This window comes from Littorina saxatilis, linkage group LG1, assembly GCF_037325665.1.
Source record: "Littorina saxatilis isolate snail1 linkage group LG1, US_GU_Lsax_2.0, whole genome shotgun sequence".
Classification (NCBI taxonomy): domain Eukaryota; kingdom Metazoa; phylum Mollusca; class Gastropoda; order Littorinimorpha; family Littorinidae; genus Littorina; species Littorina saxatilis.
In genome coordinates, this window is record NC_090245.1 from 56,898,357 (window position 1) to 56,919,809 (window position 21,453).

The 21,453-nt window shown below is 41.2% G+C and overlaps 1 protein-coding gene across 1 annotated transcript; it reads left to right on the forward strand.

The window, feature by feature from the left end:
* Positions 1–806: 806 nt before the first annotated feature.
* On the forward strand, positions 807–15,447 carry LOC138974967 (E3 ubiquitin-protein ligase MYLIP-like). The gene is made up of 7 exons (XM_070347652.1): positions 807–1,033; positions 4,931–5,121; positions 6,590–6,803; positions 7,511–7,698; positions 8,247–8,506; positions 8,811–9,016; positions 11,945–15,447. The coding sequence occupies exons 1-7, from the start codon at positions 944–946 to the stop codon at positions 12,215–12,217; spliced, it is 1,422 nt and encodes a 473-aa protein (XP_070203753.1). The 5' UTR covers positions 807–943; the 3' UTR covers positions 12,218–15,447.
* Positions 15,448–21,453: the final 6,006 nt, after the last annotated feature.

Consider the following 21,453-nt stretch of genomic DNA (forward strand, 5'->3'; position numbering starts at 1 on the left):
ATGAATGATTAAAAAAAACCTGGAGCATTGGTATTGAATTGAATTGAATTCAACTTTATTCAACTTTATTCATATAAATAGATACAGACTGTATAACTTTAGTTATATGTCTTATAACTATAGTTATATGACCAAGTGCACATCAAGTTGCTGATGTCAGTGTCCGAACTCGAGTCACTGAATAATGTACAATATACTCATCATTATCCGGCTGCGGCACTAGCGTTTTTCGCGTTCTTTTACTCCTCCAAAACCCTGTGCTGTCCAACCATAACATTATTTTGACTCTGAACTTGAGAGGCCGGGAAATAAACATGATGATATTGACGTCACGGTCAAACAAGCAGCTGTACTGAGGCGCAAGAGCTATTAGCGGTGAGATAATGTCTGTAGTCAAAATTCTTGCCCCAAGTTTGTTAAACGCTTTTTCGAGCACACACAGCTGGAGCCAAAGGCGGCCTTGGCCTTTGATCCCGACAGAAAAAAGTGCAAATACTGAACACTGAGGGGCAAGTCCCGCTTGTGTCACTGAGTGGCACCAGAGGTGGCACACACCAAAAAACGTCACACAGGCCTAGCCTTGTGTTCAAATCTATTGCATATGATCGGGAAATCTCGGCTGCAATAAATGTCCCTTACGCCGAGAAAAGAGCTGACATCATTTTGAGTCAGTAGATCATTGTTCCTGACAAACGCGGTCGCTTTGTTGTTGTTGCCGAAAGTCGTAAGCCACGCCTACTTAATCATTTGATTGGCTGAGCAGTAAGATTGACGGCACCGCGCACGTCCGTGCTTTGAGCATGTGACCCTGGCAAAACGTCAGTATGCTGTGGAGGCTCTTGTGTCGAGCAGACGAGCATGTAACTTGGTGATTACACAGCGGACCAAGTTCGCTTCAAACATGTGAATTTTACCCGTTTTGTGATTCTATGGACATTTCAAGATGATGCGATGTCATATCTGCTTGCCTGATTCACATGTGTTGGAAATAGAAGTCGACCTAAAAGCGACGGGGCAACAATGCCTTGACAAGGTACGTAACCGAGAAAAACTTTAGGGGCAGGTGTACCAATGGAGTTGACGAGTTAAAAAAAATCCACATTGTTTTCCACGTGTTTTTTTTAATGGATAACATGGTTAATGAACTCTTTTATACCATCTGCATGTGGCAGTAGATCTACTGTGTTTACATTTCTAACCAAACTTTGCGTGGTTTCTGAATTTTTGTCGTCAAATGTAATGCCAGAATTAGGCCGAGCTTTCATTGATTGACGGATTGAGATATTTGACAGACTGATTCCATGTCATACAGAGAATTTATGACAGACAAAATATCTCATAGTGTTAAAGAAAATGTTCGTAATGTTGCTAAAGATGACAGCATGGTATGCCTCATGACCAATGTTTCGGGCAGCCGCATGGTGATCAGCTGGGGCAAGTATGGCCGACCCCATTCGATCCTGGGTCCAAAGTCCACGTTCGGTCTTTGTTCAGTCCCTGTGATCAGAGAGAGCCTTTGCTTTTGCGTGCTTCTGCCCACGCGCTTTCTGTGTGATATTCCAAAAGTACTGCAGTGCACGAAGTAACCTGAACTAGGCCTATTTCATCAAGGCACACATGCCAACATCTTCTTGGTAAGGGCGAGTATTCTCTTTCTTCACAGGTGGTGGTGATGTGTTGGGGAAGAAAGCTTCAAAGAAGTCTAAATTTAGCGTTCAACTGTGACAACAAGGTTACTGCCCTGTATAGGGGGATTTGGGTTGTGAGACATGAGTACTGGTACTGGTAGTGGTATAGTGCAACCCCCCTTTTAAGACCCAAACATTTAAGAAAATCATCAGTCTTTAAAAGGAGGGAGTCTTAAAGTGGGGGTACATTTACAAAGGCTATGAACAGAAAGTCTGAGAAAAGATGGTACGTCTTAAATTTTTAAAAGGGAGCGAGTCTTAAATTGGGGGTCTTAATTTACCTTTTCGGTATCTGAGCAGCTCTCGGGAGACATGCTCTTTGTTATGCTTTGAACTTCGCGAGAACTACGTCCCTCGGCTGTCGCAACTTGCACATTATAGCTGTACCGCATGCTTTGCCATGCTTTGAAGTTTGTGAGATATAGTCTTATTAAAGGGGGGGTTCCACTGTAGGCATAATTTAAAGGCTGCATGTTGAATGACAAAAGGACAACATATGGGGGGGGGGGGTCCTTGGACCCCGTCAGTGGAACTTAAGAGGGTCCACTTGTGTGACTGGAAAAATGTAATTTTAGTTGCATTTGGACTTAGACTTTAGAGGTTCATTTCTCACATACGGTCCCTGAAGCGCTGTTCCCACATGAAACTGGCATTGGATCAGGCACTTGCAGACAATTACTGTCTGAAAAAAGTATTGATGGTGCACATTATATTCATAACAGACATTTAGTGTATCCTGGGACCCCCTCTTTTCCGATTAAGTGCGTCACGGGACCCCTTCCACAAATTTTTGGTATGTTTTGTGTGGCTTCTAGTGTGTACGGTATGCAGGGACGCACAGTAATGCTTCAGTTGGAAAAGAGAATAAAGAATTTTGTCGTGGGAAGTGAAAGTAAAATTGTTCACTGATAGCAGAAGAAAACATTACAGCGACATTTACACTGTTTGGTTACATGATATGAGTATATGATACCACTACTCATATTATACTTGCTGGCTTTTTGCAGTCTCATTTGTATTATCATTGTAGTCTCTTCGAAATTGTTAAGTGAAACTAAGCTGTGTTAAATTGGCTTTCTGCCCCTGTGTATATATCAGGCCTGGGAATGATACGCCTTTCGTCGTATTTACGACGAAGTCCCTTTCTAATTGTGTAAGAAAAGAGCCTCCGTGTTCCCCTAAAAAATGCATAAAACGCGACATTTTCCTGTCAGTACGCCCAAACCACTTTTACTCATTCCCAGGCCCGATATAATATATATAGTGTTAGCCAGAAATCATATATATATGTAGATTGTTAATTTGACTGCATGTGTGCTGATCTAGTCATCTGGTATTAGAATTCAATTTTGATGAAGGCAGAGTGCCAGTGATGTACACATGATATCCCCCCCCCCCCCCCCCCAAACACACATTCCTTCACAAAATTATCTTGCTGGTTAAAAACATAAGGACCATTGTCCCCAGTAATGGCCTTGGGACAAGTCATTTACTGATATGACTTATACATACATGTGTCCGACTGATCTGATATAATGCTTTTGATGCTAATTGAGTTGAAACAATAGAAGACCTGTATTGAAGGAGTTTCCTGATGGAGCATTCCTTGACTAAAATGAAAACTAGATACTAATAGACCTATTGAAAATTCAAATGTAATGCATAAATTATGTATTTATTTTTGTCTGTTTTCATTAGAATGAACTTTGGATTGTTTTGATACTTACAAGTTACACTTACACTAAATAACTTTCTAGAATCTAGCATTGAGTTGATGATTCATCATCGTGGGCAAAAGTTATGCTACATGTTAAAAAAAATAATTGTTATAATTTATAATATAAATAGAGTTTGACAGATGATGTTTGCAATGTCAGACTGAAAAAGTAAATCCATTGTACATCATCCGAACTGCAATCAGAAACTCTCTGCAAATTTACTCAAAGCAAACATCAGATTTCCCCTGTTTTCTTCCTGTCATGTGTCTAACTGATGTGTGACTGTGAGTAACATAGGGCTGTTCAGTCCCACATTACTTCTTTGTAGCTGCAAATACTCGCCCTGTATTTACCTTGGGGGCTAGGCGGATTAATGTAAGCTGCGTTGATTCATGCACCTTTGTGCAACTGCTGTTATTACCTGCTTTCAGCAGTAGCCAGGGAACATTAGATGATGTTGTATTTTGTGATTGTTTTCTATGATGACTAAAAAGATTGTTGAAGTCATGGCTTGGATGGGAACCGAGCGTTCTTAATTAGTGTCTGGAACTAAGTTATTTGTTCTCTCTTTTTCAGACTGGTATCAGTTTTTTCAGTTTATTTTTAAGATAACAGCTGTCTTCACTTGGCATTTTATCAACAGACACTCTTTTGCAATTAATCATAACTGCTCAGCCCTGCCTGTCTTCAGTGCACCTACTTTTTTTTTATCAGAGTTCCTGATTCCCCCCCGCGGGTTAGGGGGAAGAATTGACCCGATGCTCCCCAGCATGTCCTAAGAGGCGACTAACGGATTCTGTTTCTCCTTTTACCCTTGTTAAGTGTTTCTTGTATAGAATATAGTCAATTTTTTAAAAGATTTTAGTCAAGCAGTATGAAAGAAATGTTAAGTCCTTTGTACTGGAAACTTGCATTCTCCCAGTAAGGTAATATATTGTACTACGTTGCAAGCCCCTGGAGCAAATTTTTGATTAGTGCTTTTGTGAACAAGAAACAATTGAGAAGTGGCTCATCCCATCTCCCCCCTTTCCCCGTCGCGATATAACCTTCGTGGTTGAAAACGACGTTAAACATCAAATAAAGAAAGAAAGTTCCTGATTTTGCTTTTCAACCGTTTTTATTTTTAACCGGTGTCTTTTTTAAATAGCTAAAATTCCTCTAAACTGTTCACAGGGTATGTGATTGTAACAAGTTGACCTATATGCTAACTAAGACAGTAAGAGTCAGTGTTGTTTCCTGTCTCGGAGGATAACTGGTCAGTTGGACCTGGATTGAAAATATTAATACATAGGTCAAATGTACTGGCTTTCTCCCCTTGGTAGAAAATTGATGGTCAGATTCAGAAGACATCCTAGTTCCTACGTGTATCATTGTATGTCAAAACTATCGGACAGTCAGATGAAAAAAAGTATGCGTCAATGATCAAATTCAAAGACTGAGGTCTGGAAACATTACAGATGTATAACTACTGTTCTACAATTATTTATCTGAATGATGATTATCTTTCTATATATATGTGACCAGGTGTGTGAGCGACTGGGAGTGCTGGAGCATGACTACCTGGGTCTGCGTTATCATGGCAACAAGCAGGAGCAGCTGTGGCTCAACCTGCGCAACCGTGTGGACCAGCAGGTGTCCGGGCACCAGCCGTTCCGCTTTCACCTACGACTCAAGTTCTGCGTGCAGCCGCATTCCATTCAGCAGGAGGTCACCAGGTGAGGCTAACATTAACACTAACAGGCTGGTATTGTACTCTATGATGTATTCTAAAGATATGTTCAGTTTGCGTATTTCTCCAAAGTGTAAGTGGTGTTATGGATGTAAATGACCGTTCATATCTCAAGGGGAAAAATAGCCTTTGAGGGTAGTGGCTGGATGATGAATTGATCAAGTGATATCATTGACCAAAACAGACTAGTATCATAACACATATTTTTTTCTGGCGCAACATACAAAAGTGACAGCAAGACTTAAGTTGGTTTTGTCAATTTTGTGTGTGTTGGGTACTTGTTTCTTTAAAAAGTGCTTTGGTCAGTCCTCTGACTCTGTAGCCAGTCAGTGAGTTAATTCACAGAAGCACGTTAACATCATACCTCTTTGAAAAGCACATTGGCTCACTGATACCCCCAGGGAGAATGTATAGATAATCTATCAGTGATTTATGTTTAACATGATGTAGCATTGGGCTGATGGCTTTCAGCTTCGTCAGCCTCTTTCAGTCTCATACTTTGATTTTTGTCAGTGCCGTACATTTATAATCATGACAGTCGCGAATTTGCTTTGTCACGTTGAACTTGAACGCAGGTTAAGATGACTAGGCGGTTTATCAGGGGACAGAAGTGCTGATGTCAGTACGTTAGGTTTTTCTTTTTCAAAAGTCAAAAAGAAGTCATGAATGTGGGTGAAAGCCTCAAAAACAAAGCCTATACCATTGTGTACACATTTGCTTTGTCACAAGTCAGTGATTCTGCTGCTTGCGGTAAAATGCATTTGGGGTTTGCAAAAATCTAAGTAAATTGGGTAAGGACAGTTTATGTTAGTGAATTTTGAATTAATACGAGCTATGACACAAGTGAGAAAAACTAGAACAATATTCAGTTGTTAAACTTGTTTATTACTACTTAAAGGTACTGAACTTGTCAAATCCAGGTGCACGGAGCCCCTAGGGCTTTTAGTCATACCTCAGGCAGCTATCCGTTAGAAGAACTACCAAGTTTCATTGACTTGCACCCAAAGAGTCAAGAACTGCGATTTTTTTACGAATTAATTTCGTACTCGGACCCGGCTGGTCTTGACCTATTTTTGGATCTAAATTTAGATCAGGTAGATCACCACATCATGCACAAAAAGACACGTCACAAGCGAACTATGTCAGACGTCATCATGAGTTTGTGTAAAACAAAATGGAGGCCGGAATCACTCAGTTGAATCGAACTCCGACCAAACACCACGTAATAACTAGGTTAATTTATGCACTCGCGTGAACAAGAAACTGTCGAGCTTCACAGATGTCGTCGTTGGGTAGTTTTGGGTTTGTTTTACTACCATAGGAGGATTTTTGAACTGTAAATGCACTCAGCTGCAACAAAAACGCAAAACGAAGGCTGTGAGCTGCACTGTGCCTTTAACTAGTGCACCATTTGGGCTTGACCAGTATGTTTACCTGTCTACCTGTCTTTGCAGACACCTGTACTACCTGCAAGTATGGCAGGACCTGAGGAACGGCCAGCTTCACCAGAGGGGGTTCGAAGACAAGATCCCCAAACTGCTGGCGCTGGTCGCCCAGGCAGAGAACGGTGACCAGACCACCAACATGTACCAGATGGAGATCTATGAGAACCTTATGACTGGCCTTTGTCACAACACAAACCAGAACGTCTTGGAGGATGTCTCGCAGGTAAATATTAGCCAGGTGTAACGCCCATCCCCACTCCCCATCTCCTACTATTACCCTGGGCACACCCCCTCCCCCTTTCTTGGTTGTGCATTCTGAGATTTAACCATGAAGAAGATTGCTTACATTTTAGCATGTGACTGGTTGGTATTAGGGACGAAACCCACTTGTTTTCACCTTGAAAATAGAGCTAATGTAGATTTTTCTTCATGAATTTGGAAGCCTAAGCTGAATGATAATTGAATTATAGTTCTTCATAATTTCTTTGGGAAGAGTTTGTTTCATAAGTGAATTTATCTTTGGTTGGAAACTGATCTTGTTAGCATTTGTTAACCACTACCCAGTTTATCAGAGTTGGAAACTTATCTTGTTAGCATTTGTTAACCACTACCCGGTTTATCATGGTTGGAAACTGATCTTGTTAGCATTTTTGTTAACCACTACCTGGTTTATCATGGTTGGAAACTGATCTTTTTAGCATTTGTTAACCACTACCGAGTTTATCAAGGTTGGAAACTGATCTTGTTGGCATTTGTTAACCACTACCCGGTTTATCATGGTTGGAAACTCGTTCAGTTAGATTTTGTAAACCACTAGCTGGTTTGTCCTTGGTTGGAAAATGATTCAGTTTGTATTAGTTTACGACTTTTCTAAACAAACACAGCTTTAAGAACATTAACAAATAAGCATTTAATTTTGTTGTTTCACAGGAACATCTGACTCTCCAAGGAATGCCAAAACACACGGCAGAGTATGGTCTTCTGCAGGAAGTAGCTCAGTTGCCGACCTTTGGCTACGAGTTTCACGAAGTTCGTTCTGCTCATGGAGACAAAATTTTGTTTGGTGTCGGGCCAGAGGGATTACTGCTGAGGAACGTTGTGGAGAACACAGAAGAAACGTAAGACTTTGATTTATATTTTGAATGATGACATGATTAATTACCTCATCTTCTACATACACAGGGCTGCTTCCCTTTTCTTTATGACTCGCTGCTTAGGGGACTGATTGCAGGAGAGTGGACAAAAAACAACGAGAATATATATTTTTTAAAGCCTTCATCCCCAGCCCTGATTTGGAAATGACAAGCTTGTAATTTGTTGTTTTTGTGTGTGTATTTCTGCATTTGTTTTCATGAACCAGTCATTTTCATTATGTTAAGGCTCAGGTGTTAGGCCTGCAGGTAGTCATGGGTTTTACACGTAGAAAATGCGATTGACTGGTCACATAAGCAGGGATTCAAATGGGGTAATCCCCTGAATTTCTGGGTTAAACTGACTCAATGGCATCGATAAGGTCCTATGATTTTACAAAAAAATCTGTGGATTTACATGTTTTGCACTATTTTACATATATTTCCTTTTCTTAAGTGCTTAAAATTACAGTTGAAACATTTTTGAGTGGTCCGGAAATATGTAGGTTTATAGCAAATTGGCTTTCTTGTTCCAGCCTGTCATACCCAAGCATACACATGGCAACGCACAGAGAGCGAGAAATCTACCTGCAGTTGATCGAGGACAGCGGGGACCTGTTACCTGCTGTTGGCTACAAGCTAGTCAGTCGAAAAGCGGCGGTGGCTTTGTACCGGTGTATCACGGAGATGCACTCTTTCTACCGGTGTGATACAGTGTCCTGTGACGTCTCCAACCAGTTTTGTCGAGATCTCAAAGGAACACTGGTGTCAATCTTCAATGAAAACTCTGATCTGGGTAAGTAAATTTGTGTGGGTCTCTTTCAAGTCAAACTAGAAAGTGTTTTGTTTTCTTTTGTGTTTTGCTTCTCCTTTGTATGTATTTCTTTCCTTTGTGTGTTTATACAGCTTTTTGTTTGTTGCTTTCTCTTCTTCTTTCTTTCCTGTGCAAATTAATAGTTTGGGCTGAAATTTATCCTTGGCTATAAAATGTTAAACTTTTGCCAGTGACAGAAAAAGTAGTACTGAAGTAAAAACTGTGCATTTACATTGTTTTTGTCAGCTTGAAATGTGTCTCATTTGCTGTCTTTTTTGTCACACAGGCAAGAGATACATTTTTGACATAAAACGCACAAGTCGAGAAGCCTACGACTACGCACGGCGGAAACTATACTCCATGTCCCAGTCTACGCAATCGCTTGCCACTAGCCAGTGTCTGGGTTCCATGCAGAGCATGGATATTGACCGAGACAACAATGCCCTTGACCGAGACAACACTCCCCTCGACTGTGCTTCCTCTCAGTGTCAGGTAAATATTAGATCTTGTGTAGTAGAACCCTCTTCCCCTTCAAGACGGGAAAGTCTCAGATTTTCTGTCTATAGCTTTTGTTATTTGACCACCGTTTTAAAAAGACCCCCTTTTTGGCTCACGTAAGTGTAGCCTATGCGATCGTAACTTTGTCTGTCTGTCTGTGCGTGCGTGCGTATGTGTGTATGTCTGTGGTAGAAACTCTAACATTTGAAGACGTCACATTACATTGACGTCACATTATGACGTAAGAGGGTTAGACGTCACGCGAAGGAAGTACTGAAAGTCTGGGTCATTATTATTTTGAGCGCGCCGAGACTAGTTGGCAGTCGTGTCCTGTAAGTAGGCTACATGCAGACAGACAGATCTAGATCTAGTGTCTCGCTTTCTTGCACAGTTTCACCTACCGTAAAAGTCGACCTATAAGACGCACCTGGGTATAAGCCGCAACCCCCGATTTTTAAAAAAAATTCAGAAAAATCCATACACAAGCCGCTCCGGCATACAAGCCGCGCCTAGAAGCAAAGTTCAAGTCAAGAAACATCGAAAGTCAACGAAAAAAACACACACACACACAAAAACGAACCGGCTAACTTGTCAGTTTTGCACTTTACTTTCAGCATCAGATGTTGAGTGATTCACAGAACTCTGGACTATCAAACTGTCCTCTCGTCCTGCACACAGCACCTGTAGTTAGTTCTGTAAATCACTCAACATCTGATGCTGAAAATCCGCTGAAGTCGGACTCCTCAGTGTCGGAGATGAACAAGTTCAGAATGGCTTCTGGCACAGAGTCACCGGAAGTGTCACTCTCGGCCTCACTGTCAGTGGCTGTCGTGTTGTCTGTCGCGTCGTCTGCTCCAGTGATGATCTCAGCCTTTCTGAAGCCGTTGATGATCGTTGACTTTTTGACGGCATCCCAAGCTTTCAGGACCCACTGGCACACATCTGCAAAGGTTGCTCTACGCATGCGGCCAGTCTTTGTGAATGATTTCTCGCCATCCACCATCCACCTCTCCCACTCATCCCTCATCACCACTTTGAAGGGCCGGTTCACACTGATATCGAGGGGTTGCAGGTACTTTGTTGTGCCACCCGGGATGATAGCGATGATGGAGTTGGTGGCAGTGACTGACTTTTTGACCTTCTCAGTGATGTGTGCACGCATGCTGTCCATGACTAACAGAGCTTTAGTGCGACGGAAGAAACCCCCTGGCCTTTTCCCATAGCATTCTGTCAGCCAGGTGTCCATCATCTTCTCATCCATCCACCCCTTCTTGTTAACCTGCACGACGATCCCCCTCGGAAACTTTTCTTTCGGCATTGTGATTCGCTTGAAAATCACCATCGGCGGAAGCTTTTCACCCGAAGCCGTGCACGACAAAACACAGGTGAAGTGTGTTTTTTCATGTCCCGTTGTTTTCAGTGCCACAGAAGACTCGCCCTTTTTGTTTACTGTGCGTGTCAATGGAAGGTCAAAGGTCAACGGAACCTCATCCATATTTATTATGTTCTGTGGGCCAATCAGATTCTCAGCTACCTGCTCTTGTGCGTAGTTTCGAAATGACATCATTTTCTCCTGGAAGTCTGGCGGCAGCTGTTGGCACAAAGTTGTACGTGCACGCAGTGACAGACCTTTGCGCCTCAAAAATCGGCAACACCAAGATTGACCGCCTTTGAAGTCGTCTATCTTCAGACGTGTTGCAATGGTGCGTGCTTTCAGACGAAGCTGAACAGTTGAAACACCGCGACCATCCGCACGTTGTGTGTTGACCCAGTCCTCCATTTCGTTTTCTAATTGTGGCCAGCGTGCCTTGCAACCACGGAATGCTTTTGTGGATTTCTTGCATTTCACAAGTTCGCCTCGTTGCTTTCGCCAACGCCTAATCATGCTTTCATTGACGCCGATTTGTTGAGCAGCAGCGCGATTGCCTTTTTCAACAGCCAAGTCTATGGCAGCAAGTTTGTAGGCTGCATCATAGGCCTGCCTCCGTGTTTTCGGCATCGTGGTCAGTTGTACGTTGCTTTGTTTTAGGAGATGTGCGTGTTGCTGTTCTCTGTAGTAGCAATGCGAAGTGATCGATCAAAACCGGTGTATGCCAACCCATTACTGTGTGAGTTATTGTCATGCTTCAAACTTCCGAAAAGAAGGTGAGTGAGTGAATTGAGGTAAACACAGCTGATTCAAGGCCATTACACAGCGGCGATCCAACTTCCGGAAACTAGGTCACTGAGCGAAGTCGGATACACGCCACTGATTCAGAAAAAGTCATTCATAAGCCGCACCGCCTTATAAGCCGCAGGGGTCCATTTAGGAAAAAAAAGTCACGGCTTATAGGTCGACTTTTACGGTATGCTCTTTCTGTGTGTGTGTGTGTGTGTGTGTGACGGAGTGATTGAGTTTGTGTTACTGTTTGTCGATTTCTTACGTGAGCCTTGATGGCTTCGCCTCTTGTTTAAGACTATTTTTTTCAGAATTTGTTTTTGGTATTAAACGGGTTCTGCTGAAAATTGTTGTAGGGATGTCATTGAGTTTCTGGTTTTGTCTTCTTCTTGAAGTTCCAATAGTTGACAAAATTAAAAGAATTGTATGTTAATGTAAAACTGTGAACCTGTTTCGCTACTGATGAAAGCAACTTTTCTTGGTTTGGTTCATAGATTGTCCAACGCTGCCAGTGCATTTACAAGCATGAAAAGAGTTGGTTTTGGTTAGAACATTCTCAGGAACAATACTTGGGTTTGTGATTGTGTGTGGTGCCTGGATTACCTTCTGCCCCTTCTCCGTAAATTTAGGGGGGGGGGGGGGGGGGAGGAAACAATTTTTCTTCCTTCTATACGTTGTTTTCTGTTCTTGTTTAACTCGGTTGTTTTGGGTGTTTGATTGCCTTTTGCACACAAATAATTCCATGTTGTTTTCTTCTACCACAGGAACTGAAGGAGAGACTGGAGCACCTGGAGGAGGCGTTGCTGTGCTGTATCTGCATGTCTCGCTTCGTCGCCACTGTGCTCTGCCCCTGTGGTCACATGACCTGCTCAAACTGTGCTCGTAAAATCGAAGAGTGCCCATTGTGTCGGACAGCAATAGAGAGAAGACAGAAAGTGTATCTTCAAAACTTTTCCTCACACGAGGAGGAGGGGGAATATCAAGGGGAATACCAACAGCAGCAGCATCAAGAGGAAATTGCTGGAGAATTGGTCTGACAGTGACACTGACGGAAAGGAGGAGGATTCTGAAGATCACCAGTGCTTATCCGATTTTGCAAATGAAAATTCTGAGCATACTTTGACAGCAAGCAAACCTCCAAAAAGAAAAACGTCTAAGTGATTTGGGTGACAAGGTCTGTGATAAGCGTAAACGCTCCAGGGATTGAAAGTTTTACTTTTTTTTTTAAATTGTTATTATTTTTTATTTTGGACACATTCCTGAACTTGGCGCAATCAGGGAATGAGACTGTGTTCTGCAGTGTGGACAAGTGAGTTGTCTTTCAGCCCGTCATCAGGGATTTAATTATAAATGGCAAGTGTCTTCATCGGGAGTTGATGTGTGATGGGAACACTACGACAAACAAGTTGGTTAGCAGGGACTGAAGGAGGCCTTGCTTTCACATGTGTACACGTGGTTATAAATGCTTTTGCAGATTTTGCAAACAATCTTCGCCATCATCACTTTTACATTAGATACTGTGCTTTCACTGTGAGAGACTTTATCATGATAGAAGACATCATGAAATCCACAAATACAGCAAAAATGGACTTCTTCAATTATCAGTAATGGGACTGACTGACATCACCTGTGTGCCTGTGTTGGAAGGTTGAGCTGCATATATATATCACAAAAGGCTGATTCTGGGATGGTGCTATGTTCATATGATGTTTTAATGCCTGACATTTATGTTCATGGACTTTGTAAGTAAGTGACAAGAGAGATAGCTTCAACTCGGTTTTTTTTCGTTGAATTCATGTCTCGAGTTGTTTGTGTTGATAATTGTATAAATCACAATTACTGCCGCCTCCTACAGGAACTATTTGACTGTTTTAAGTTGGTTGGAAGGCTTTTTAGATTAAGTAAAAGATTGTAAATACTTGAAAAATGTCCTAGCTGGAACTTTAGAATTTGTGTGACTTGTTAACAAAAATTAGTCAACTTTGAGACAAGCATTTTAAGATGAAATTCAAATTTAATTGTTATTGATGGAAAGGTCAGTTCGGTTTTCTTTGAAGAGATTATTTTGTCATTTTAGACCTGTCTGTCAATCAATCAGGATGGTTTGGGATGTGCCTCCAATATGACAAGACTTCAGCTGAATCGTTCAGTTGTGCAAGAAATACATTTTAAAAATCTGAAAATGGAGAGTTCATAAAACGAACATGTATGCCTTGAGTAGTAAGACTTATTCATGATGCCCATGATAGTTTATACACTCCCACAAACAGAACCACCCCCCCTCCCCCCACGATCTTTCAAAAGAATTTATGTGAGAGGATACAGGGGAGTTCACTGCATTTTCTGCTTTCATTATTGTATGGTTGCGGAATTCTGTGTTCTTATGCCTGGTCTAGATTTTGTTCAAACTGTTTTTCTTGTATAAAATTGGTGTTCTTTCTCTGTGTTGAGAAACACTTATTGTTCCATGCAATGATGCATGTGCAAGACTGACTACTGTGTATGTCAGTGCACACTCATCTTCATTGTTCAGAGATAAAAAAAAATTAAAAAAAAAAAGCAGCAAAGTAGAGTTAGCTTAAAGGAAATATTTTGGTCTAGCTGAATATTATAAGTTGGCATTTGTTTGATTAGTTGCAATCAGCATTCATTTGTCCTTTTTATTTCACTGTCCGACACTGACTTGAAATCGTTGGCAGATGCACTTAATATCATGCACTTGGAGGAAAGTCATTGAACTTTTCTCAGGGCATAGTTCATCTACTTGTACAGTACACTTAGTAGGCGCTGGTCTAGTTATCCTCAGTCAGTTTCTAGGCAAAGGTTTACCCGTTAACGTAAAGTGTTATCAATGCAAAAATCAATTCTGCTGGCTCAGAAGATATTTTCTTTGGAATTAGATTTGATCTTGCGCAAATTGCTACAAACATTGAAAGCCTCGTTGATTAGAAAAAAGAAAAAAAAATGTAGAGCGGTGGTTTTCTATTCTCTTTCAAAGGACGGCTTTTCAGTTTGACTTTGAGAGTGCTGAAGGCTGAATTTCCTAGAAAAATATTGCAATACTGTTCAGGAGGAGCCTAAGACATTGCTCACAGCAGGCCTTAACGTGTGTGTATGCAAACTCATTCAGCAGAATCACAATATAATTTAGGTATATCCCCCTTCTGTCATGTACAACAGGAGTCTTTAAGAAGTCTTCCCCAAATTTTTAAGAGGTGTGAACACCTTGTGTCTTTCAAAAAAGTGCAGAACTGAATATTGTGGTTACACATTGTCCCCCATCTTTGTGATTAGTCTGTCACTCTGTGACTTGAAACTGAACCTCGTGAGCAGCAACTGTAAGGATGGAAGAGAAAGAAGGATGGTGCTTTGGGTAGAATACAAAATGTTTCAAATACATGTTCCTTGATATAAATTGGAATGCAAACATGCATCTGTGATGTTATCAGATCTGCTCAAACATTCCTTGTGTCATATCCATTTACAATGTGTGTTTTTCTTTGATTTGAAGTTGTTGGTAGGACTTAGCTTCTTGTTGGTTTGATCTTCCAAGGACATGACCCTGGAGTATGAGGTACATGTATAGCAATGAAATGGCAATGCCAAAGACCATTTTCCCCCCGCCCTAGACCGAGTCATGTTCCCATAATTTAGTTCTAATACACTTGACACAAAATGATTTTAAATTGCTAGATATCACATTTTAAAGTACATTTTCCTTTTAAGCAGATAGGTCAATGTAAGACGTCATTTTAAAAGTAAACTTCAATGAAAAAGCATGGAAGACCATGGCAAATCCAGCCACTAACATGAAGGGAGCTATTGAGAGAACAGCATGAAAGGCTTTTTTAACATTACTGATTTAGTTTTGTTTGTTTAAAAAAAAAATGTTTTAAGAGAATTTTGTTTCTTCATTTCTTGATTAGGAAATGTATGCATCACTGAATAGTTAATGCCCAAAGCCTGTTTTTTTTCTTTGAGAGCTAATGTGCTATATTTTAACAGGTTGGATAGCCTTTGAATTTAATTATACTGTACAGATGGATCCTTGACCGGTTGCCCAGTTTTGTTCACCAACAGTTGCAACTAAATGTGTGTGACAGGTTAAGGGAGCAAGCGAGAAAGAGAGAGTGCACATTTCAGGATACGCATGGATGTTTGTGTGTGGAAAATGTCAATGTATATTTTATGTATGTTATGGACTTATGCCATTTCAAGTTTAAAACAACCGATATGACAATAAAAGAAAACAATTGAAATAAAATAATTTATTGGTGTTTGTATACGTACTTCTGTAGGGTTGACTACATGCATGTCTATTTTCGGATGAGTTACCCAGAAGTCAGTTTGATAGTGGGGGGGGGGGGGGGGGGGGGGGGAATTATGTAATCATTTTCAACTGTAAATGTAATAATCAGGGGTGGGACTCTCTTGTGATGAAAAAAGAGGAAATCCCCGATTTTTTTAAAATGGTACATTAAAATCTGTGCAATCCGGTGCATTTTGAGACTAAAATTCAACTCGTTAGGATCAGGTAAAAAAGACATTCTCCTCACCCCCCCCCCCCCCCCCCCCAAAAAAAAAAATTCCCAACCAAACATAAAAAACACTTTCACACAACAATGGTAACATTGTAATGGTGCATATTTACGTAATGAACCATGTATCCATAATCCAATACTGGCGATAGTATGATCCAAGTGACGCCCCAATGCATTGAGGCTCAACATGACTATTAGTTATCAGGAGTTTTCAGTCAGCACAATTTAACTCTCAAGCCTCCAGTGTTCTGTTCCATCTTCACTTCTCTCTATTATCATTCAGTCAAGTTATAAATACTGTCATGAAATGGGACGCGGAAAAATAGATTACTCCAGCGGAATTCGTAAGTTGTGTCATCGGAAATCCGCGGAAAAGTCCCACCCCTGAAAAATGGACGTGTGTCTGCTTTGCTTGTCTGACTGGTGGCTACAACAACCTGATTACACAGATGCGTTTTGCCTGTGAAATCTTTCAAATAAACATGCTTGTAAGAGTACTTGGTGCAACAAGTTAGGTCACCAGTGAACGAAAAACGTGTAGCCTACGTGGTTTGTTTGTTTGTTTGTTTGCTTTACGCCCAGCCGACCACGAAGGGGCCATATCAGGGCGGTGCTGCTTTGACATATAACGTGCGCCACACACAAGATAGAAGTCGCAGCACAGGCTTCGTGTCTCACCCAGTCACATTATTCTGACACCGGACCAACCAGTCCTAGCATTAACCCCATAATGCCAGACGCCAGGCGGAGCAGCCACTAGATTGCCAATTTTAAAGTCTTAGGTATGACCCGGCCGGGGTTCGAACCCACGACCTCCTGATCACGGGGCGGACACCTTACCACTAGGCCAACCGTGCCGGTAGCCTACGTGGTAACCGGATCACTTAATATTTCAAAATAGTAGTACCAATGTTTAATTGTTTGTATTTAGTGATCATTTCTTTAAATCCATAAAATGTCACATCGTTTAAATAATCTGACACAAAAAGTGAAAGTATTACATGTAGTTTAAAAATCATGCACTCACATCATCACGTATACTAGCATGCATAATTTTACATAGAGAGAGTGAGTGAGAGAAAGAAGCAACTGTGGACATAGAACAAATTGTATTCAGATACTGGAAAATGACATTAGAAATTAACAGTAATCGGGTACAATAAAACTGAACAAAATAACACGTCACACCTGCCGTGAAAGTCCAACACTATATGTTCTTTATTCAAGCAACATGTGTGTATATAATTATATACTAGATGAATACCCGCTTCGCCGGGTACGGCTGCGCCGGGAAGAAGTTGATCCGAATACCCGGCTGTGCCGGGGACCCGGCAACGCCGGCGTGTTGCCGGCGCACCGCACGGAGGAAGGGAGATAATCGTGGCTAAAAACACTGGAGAAGATAAGGAAGAGTTACTGGTAGTGGATCCAGACAAAAAAAACCAAAATCGGTTCAGCGCTGCGCGCTGAGAGCACGTGTTGAAATATCTCATCGACCAGGTTGTGTCCCGGGTGTACCTGAATATGCCCACCAAATTTGAAGCAGATCCATCGAGAACTTTGGCCGTGCATCGCGCACAGACACACAGACAGACACTAGTCGTATATATATATATAGATATATAAAACATCAGAAATTGTGAAAGAAACAATTGAAAGTCAGCAGAGACTTTCTTCCGAGATTTGTTAAAATCTCTTAGCAGAGAAAGAGAGAGAAGAAAGTATCCCTTCACAGACAGCCTATTGGGAGCATCAGACCCTCCTCAAGGGGGAACGAGATTTACAGAGCAAAGTCCCTTTGTGGGAGACGTATCGCAAGGTAATCTAGTCCTGAGGAGGACCATTGTTTTTGTACCTAGACCAGACACGTGTTTTGACACTATTGTGTCTCATCAGTGGTCAGGTGGTACTGATGGCGAGAGTTGTCAACCCATGGTATCCAACTAAGAAGCAAACCACTCTCTGAATGGTAGCTTCTGTTGGCATGGGAGACTACCCTCATCTGACAAAGGGGATATCTGGTTAAGAAAGAATTTAGAAATTTAGACAAGTTTTAACCAAGAAATTAGGTTAAAACAAGGGAAATTTAAAAAAAAGCCTAAAGGGAGGTAACTCTGTACCAGCGTGCAGATCCAGAAATGGATATGTATATATATATATATGAACACGCACGCAAACAAAGAAATCAAAAACAGGTTTAAAAACTTAGAACTTTTCATTAAAAATTAAACCAATAACCATTTTGGCCAAATTAATGTTGAACTTAAAAAGTGTTGCATGTCTTTCTTAAATCTCAATCAACAAAAAGTACACTAAAATATGTATCACTGGAATGTTGATATTCTGGCTAATCTCGTTCAAGGTACAGAGCTTTTTTTTCTTCAGTCTCAATCAACAAAAGTACATCGAAACCTCTATAACAGGAGTATTGACTCCTTCAAATGTAGCATCACAGGCGGGTTCACTAAACCAGGTGACATGTACATTCATCACTGACAACTCAAAGGCACTCAGGCTCCGCCGTCATGGCAATCAACAAGTCGCGTAAGGCGAAATTACTACATTTAGTCAAGCTGTCGAACTCACAGAATGAAACTGAACGCACTGCATTTGTTCACAATGACCGTAGTCCGCCGCTTGTGCAAAACGGAGTGAAACTGACGAGCCTGTTCAGCGCGGTAGTGGTTTCGCTGTGCTGCACAGCACGCTTTTCTGTACCTCTCTTCGTTTGAACTTTCTGAGCGTGTTTTTAATCCAAACATATCATATCTATATGTTTATGGAATCAGGAACCGACAAGGAATGAGATGAAATTGTTTTTAAATCGATTTCGGAAATTTGATTTTGATAATAATTTTTATATTTTTAATTTTCAGACCTTGTTTTTAATCCAAATATAACATATTTATATGTTTTTGGAATCAGAAAATGATGAAGAATAAGATGAACGTAAATTTGGATCGTTTTATAAAAAAATATTTTTAATTACAATTTTCAGATTTTAAATGACCAAAGTCATTAATTAATTTTTAAGCCACCAAGCTGAAATGCAATACCGAAGTCCGGCCTTCGTCGAAGATTGCTTGGCCAAAATTTAAATCCATTTGATTGAAAAATGAGGGTGTGACAGTGCCGCCTCAACTTTTACAAAAAGCCGGATATGACGTCATCAAAGACATTAATCGAAAAAATGAAAAAAACGTCCGGGGATATCATACCCAGGAACTCTCATGTCACATTTCATAAAGATCGGTCCAGTAGTTTACTCTCAATCGCTCTACACACACACACGCACACACAGACACCACGACCCTCGTCTCGATTCCCCTCTATGTTAAAACATTTAGCCAAAACTTGACTAAATGTAAAAAGTACATTCTTCTTCTTGTCGTTCGCCAATTTGATGGTACCTGTATCAAAGGAATGTTAATTTCTAGCATCATAGCGGGATTATAACTCAAATCAGGTTAAAGTCAACAATATATACACTCTGCACTCAAAACAGCAAATATTTACACACAAGCATGAACGCATTCAAAGCATTAGAAACCTGACTTTAAAAAAATAAATATAACATAAAATAACCATCTTCACGACTTGTGACTCCAGCGCGCTCAGGCTCCACGGATACGGCGGGCCAGAAAAATGTCTCTGGGCGTGATGGTGACACGCCGGGCGTGTATGGCGCACAGGTTGGTGTCCGCAAAGAGACTGACCAGGTAAGCCTCGCATGCCCCTTGCAGGGCCAAGAGAGTGCCGCTTTGGAAGCGCAGTTCCACCTTGAAGTTCTGGACGATCTCACGCACCAGACGCTGGAAAGACAGCTTGGGGATCAGCAGCTCTGTGCTCTTCTGGTAACGACGGATCTCCCTCAGGGCCACCGCGCCTGTACATGATATTTGTTTGTTTTATTCAGTTAATTGTAGGCTTTACGTTTGATTTTGTGTATTTTACAAAGAAATTGTAAAGTGCCTGAAGCAATTTAATGGGACGTGCTGCAGCCTGAAAGTGGTGAGTAGAAATCTGTAAATGGCGAGTAGAATTGTTAATCAACTCGCCAAAGGCGAGTAAAGTTGCTGAAACACTGAATTGAAATGGTTGGTTTGGCAAGTAAAATTTGCTTTCTGGCTAGTAAATTATGAGAAGTACTAGCCAAAGGCGAGTGCCCCATTTTGGGAACTTTCAGCGCTGTGCTGTAGAAAAATGTTTTATTATTATTATTATTATTATATTATATTCAGCGTACAGTGGACCCCTTTTTTGAAGACCTCCAAAAATCTGAGAAAATATGTCAGGTCTTACAAAGGGGGTCGTCTTAAAAAAAGGAAGGGGAAGGGGGGGGATGTGAACAAAAATCACCCCCCCCCCCCCCCCAGGCTCTCTAGTGAAACAGTTCTCTGCAATCGAGGTATCACACAGGCTTACATAAAATGTACAGAACCATGAGCCTAACCTATGACAAGATGTTTGACACTTTCCCTTATAGGGAATTCCCCGTTTGTATACTATGTATCTTCCCGCTTCGTTTAGACCATCAGTCATCACGACGGATCCGCTGCCCAATCGTGAAAATGAGAGCATCCTTTTACTTGGGACACACATATATAATACCAGACATTTTAAGCCTGGCCTGTACTTTCTGTGCAGATTGGGATTTTACCTTTTGGATTATCTTGAAGTCTGAGTATACACAAACACTTCCTTCACCCCCAGGCCCTAGACCATCGGTGACCTGAAGAAAGGAGTTACAGTTAGGTTGAGGGCAATTCCTAGACAGGAAAGAGTTCGTGCCATTGACAATTTCGGAGGTGTAATTTGGAACACATTGTGGAGAAAAGGTAAATGTCGGAACATTTTACCTACAGACTCGAAACTTCGTAGAATGGTCGTGGACAAACTGAAGTTCATGCACAACAACTATGAAAATATTTACCCCACTCCAATGACTGCAAAAATTAACCCCTTCGTTGTAAAGTTACACTTGTGCAGGGACCTATAATATAGGTCTATGACTTGTGCAATGTCGCGCAAAATTCATCAATGACATGAACGCATTCATCCATGGGAAATGTACTGATCCTGACTGTAATTGCTGTATTCAAGTCACTGATTGTCTAATGTTGATTAAGGTATACTCTGTCATTCGAATGACCTAAAAGGTAACCATTTAGGAAGCCTTAAATCGGGTTAGTTTGGCTACCGCTCAATTTCAACCCTCGTACTGTTGAGTCGATCCCCGAATTTGGCAACTTTTTTTTTTAAATTGCACAAAAGTCAGATCATTTGATTTATAAACTTGGCGGCACTTTGTGGAAGAGTCATGCATAGACTGAAGTTTATGCCCCCTAAATATGAAGTGATTCGGTCAACAGATGTAGAAGTCATTAGCATTTTTAGGGTTGTATTTTTTGGGGGTCACCCTGTACGTCAGACCCCAAGGGAGGAACCGATGAAGAGTACGGCGACCCCCACCACCATAATTCTCCTTTGGCAGCATGGGGAGGATGTGAAAATGGCTGTTTATAATTTGACTGTGCAGTAACGTCTACGTCTGTCCACTGTCGCCGTCTCCATCCATTGTCGTTCGTCCCCATCATCGTCATTATGCCCTGTCGTCGTCATCATTCTGTGGTTTGTATGGTAAAGAGCTAAAGCGATATGTGCGTGTGAGTAACAGCCAGTGACAGTGTTCTTTCGGTAGCAGTGATTATTCTGGAGGATTAGAATTAAAT

What these genes read in the sequence shown, in the direction of transcription:
- LOC138974967 (XM_070347652.1), top strand. Translation starts at nt 944, where the DNA reads ATGATGCGATGTCATATCTGCTTGCCTGATTCACATGTGTTGGAAATA. An exon ending in GGCAACAATGCCTTGACAAG is followed by an intron (nt 1,034 to 4,930) that starts GTACGTAACCGA and finishes ATATGTGACCAG; the next exon opens with GTGTGTGAGCGACTGGGAGT. An exon ending in ATTCAGCAGGAGGTCACCAG is followed by an intron (nt 5,122 to 6,589) that starts GTGAGGCTAACA and finishes CTGTCTTTGCAG; the next exon opens with ACACCTGTACTACCTGCAAG.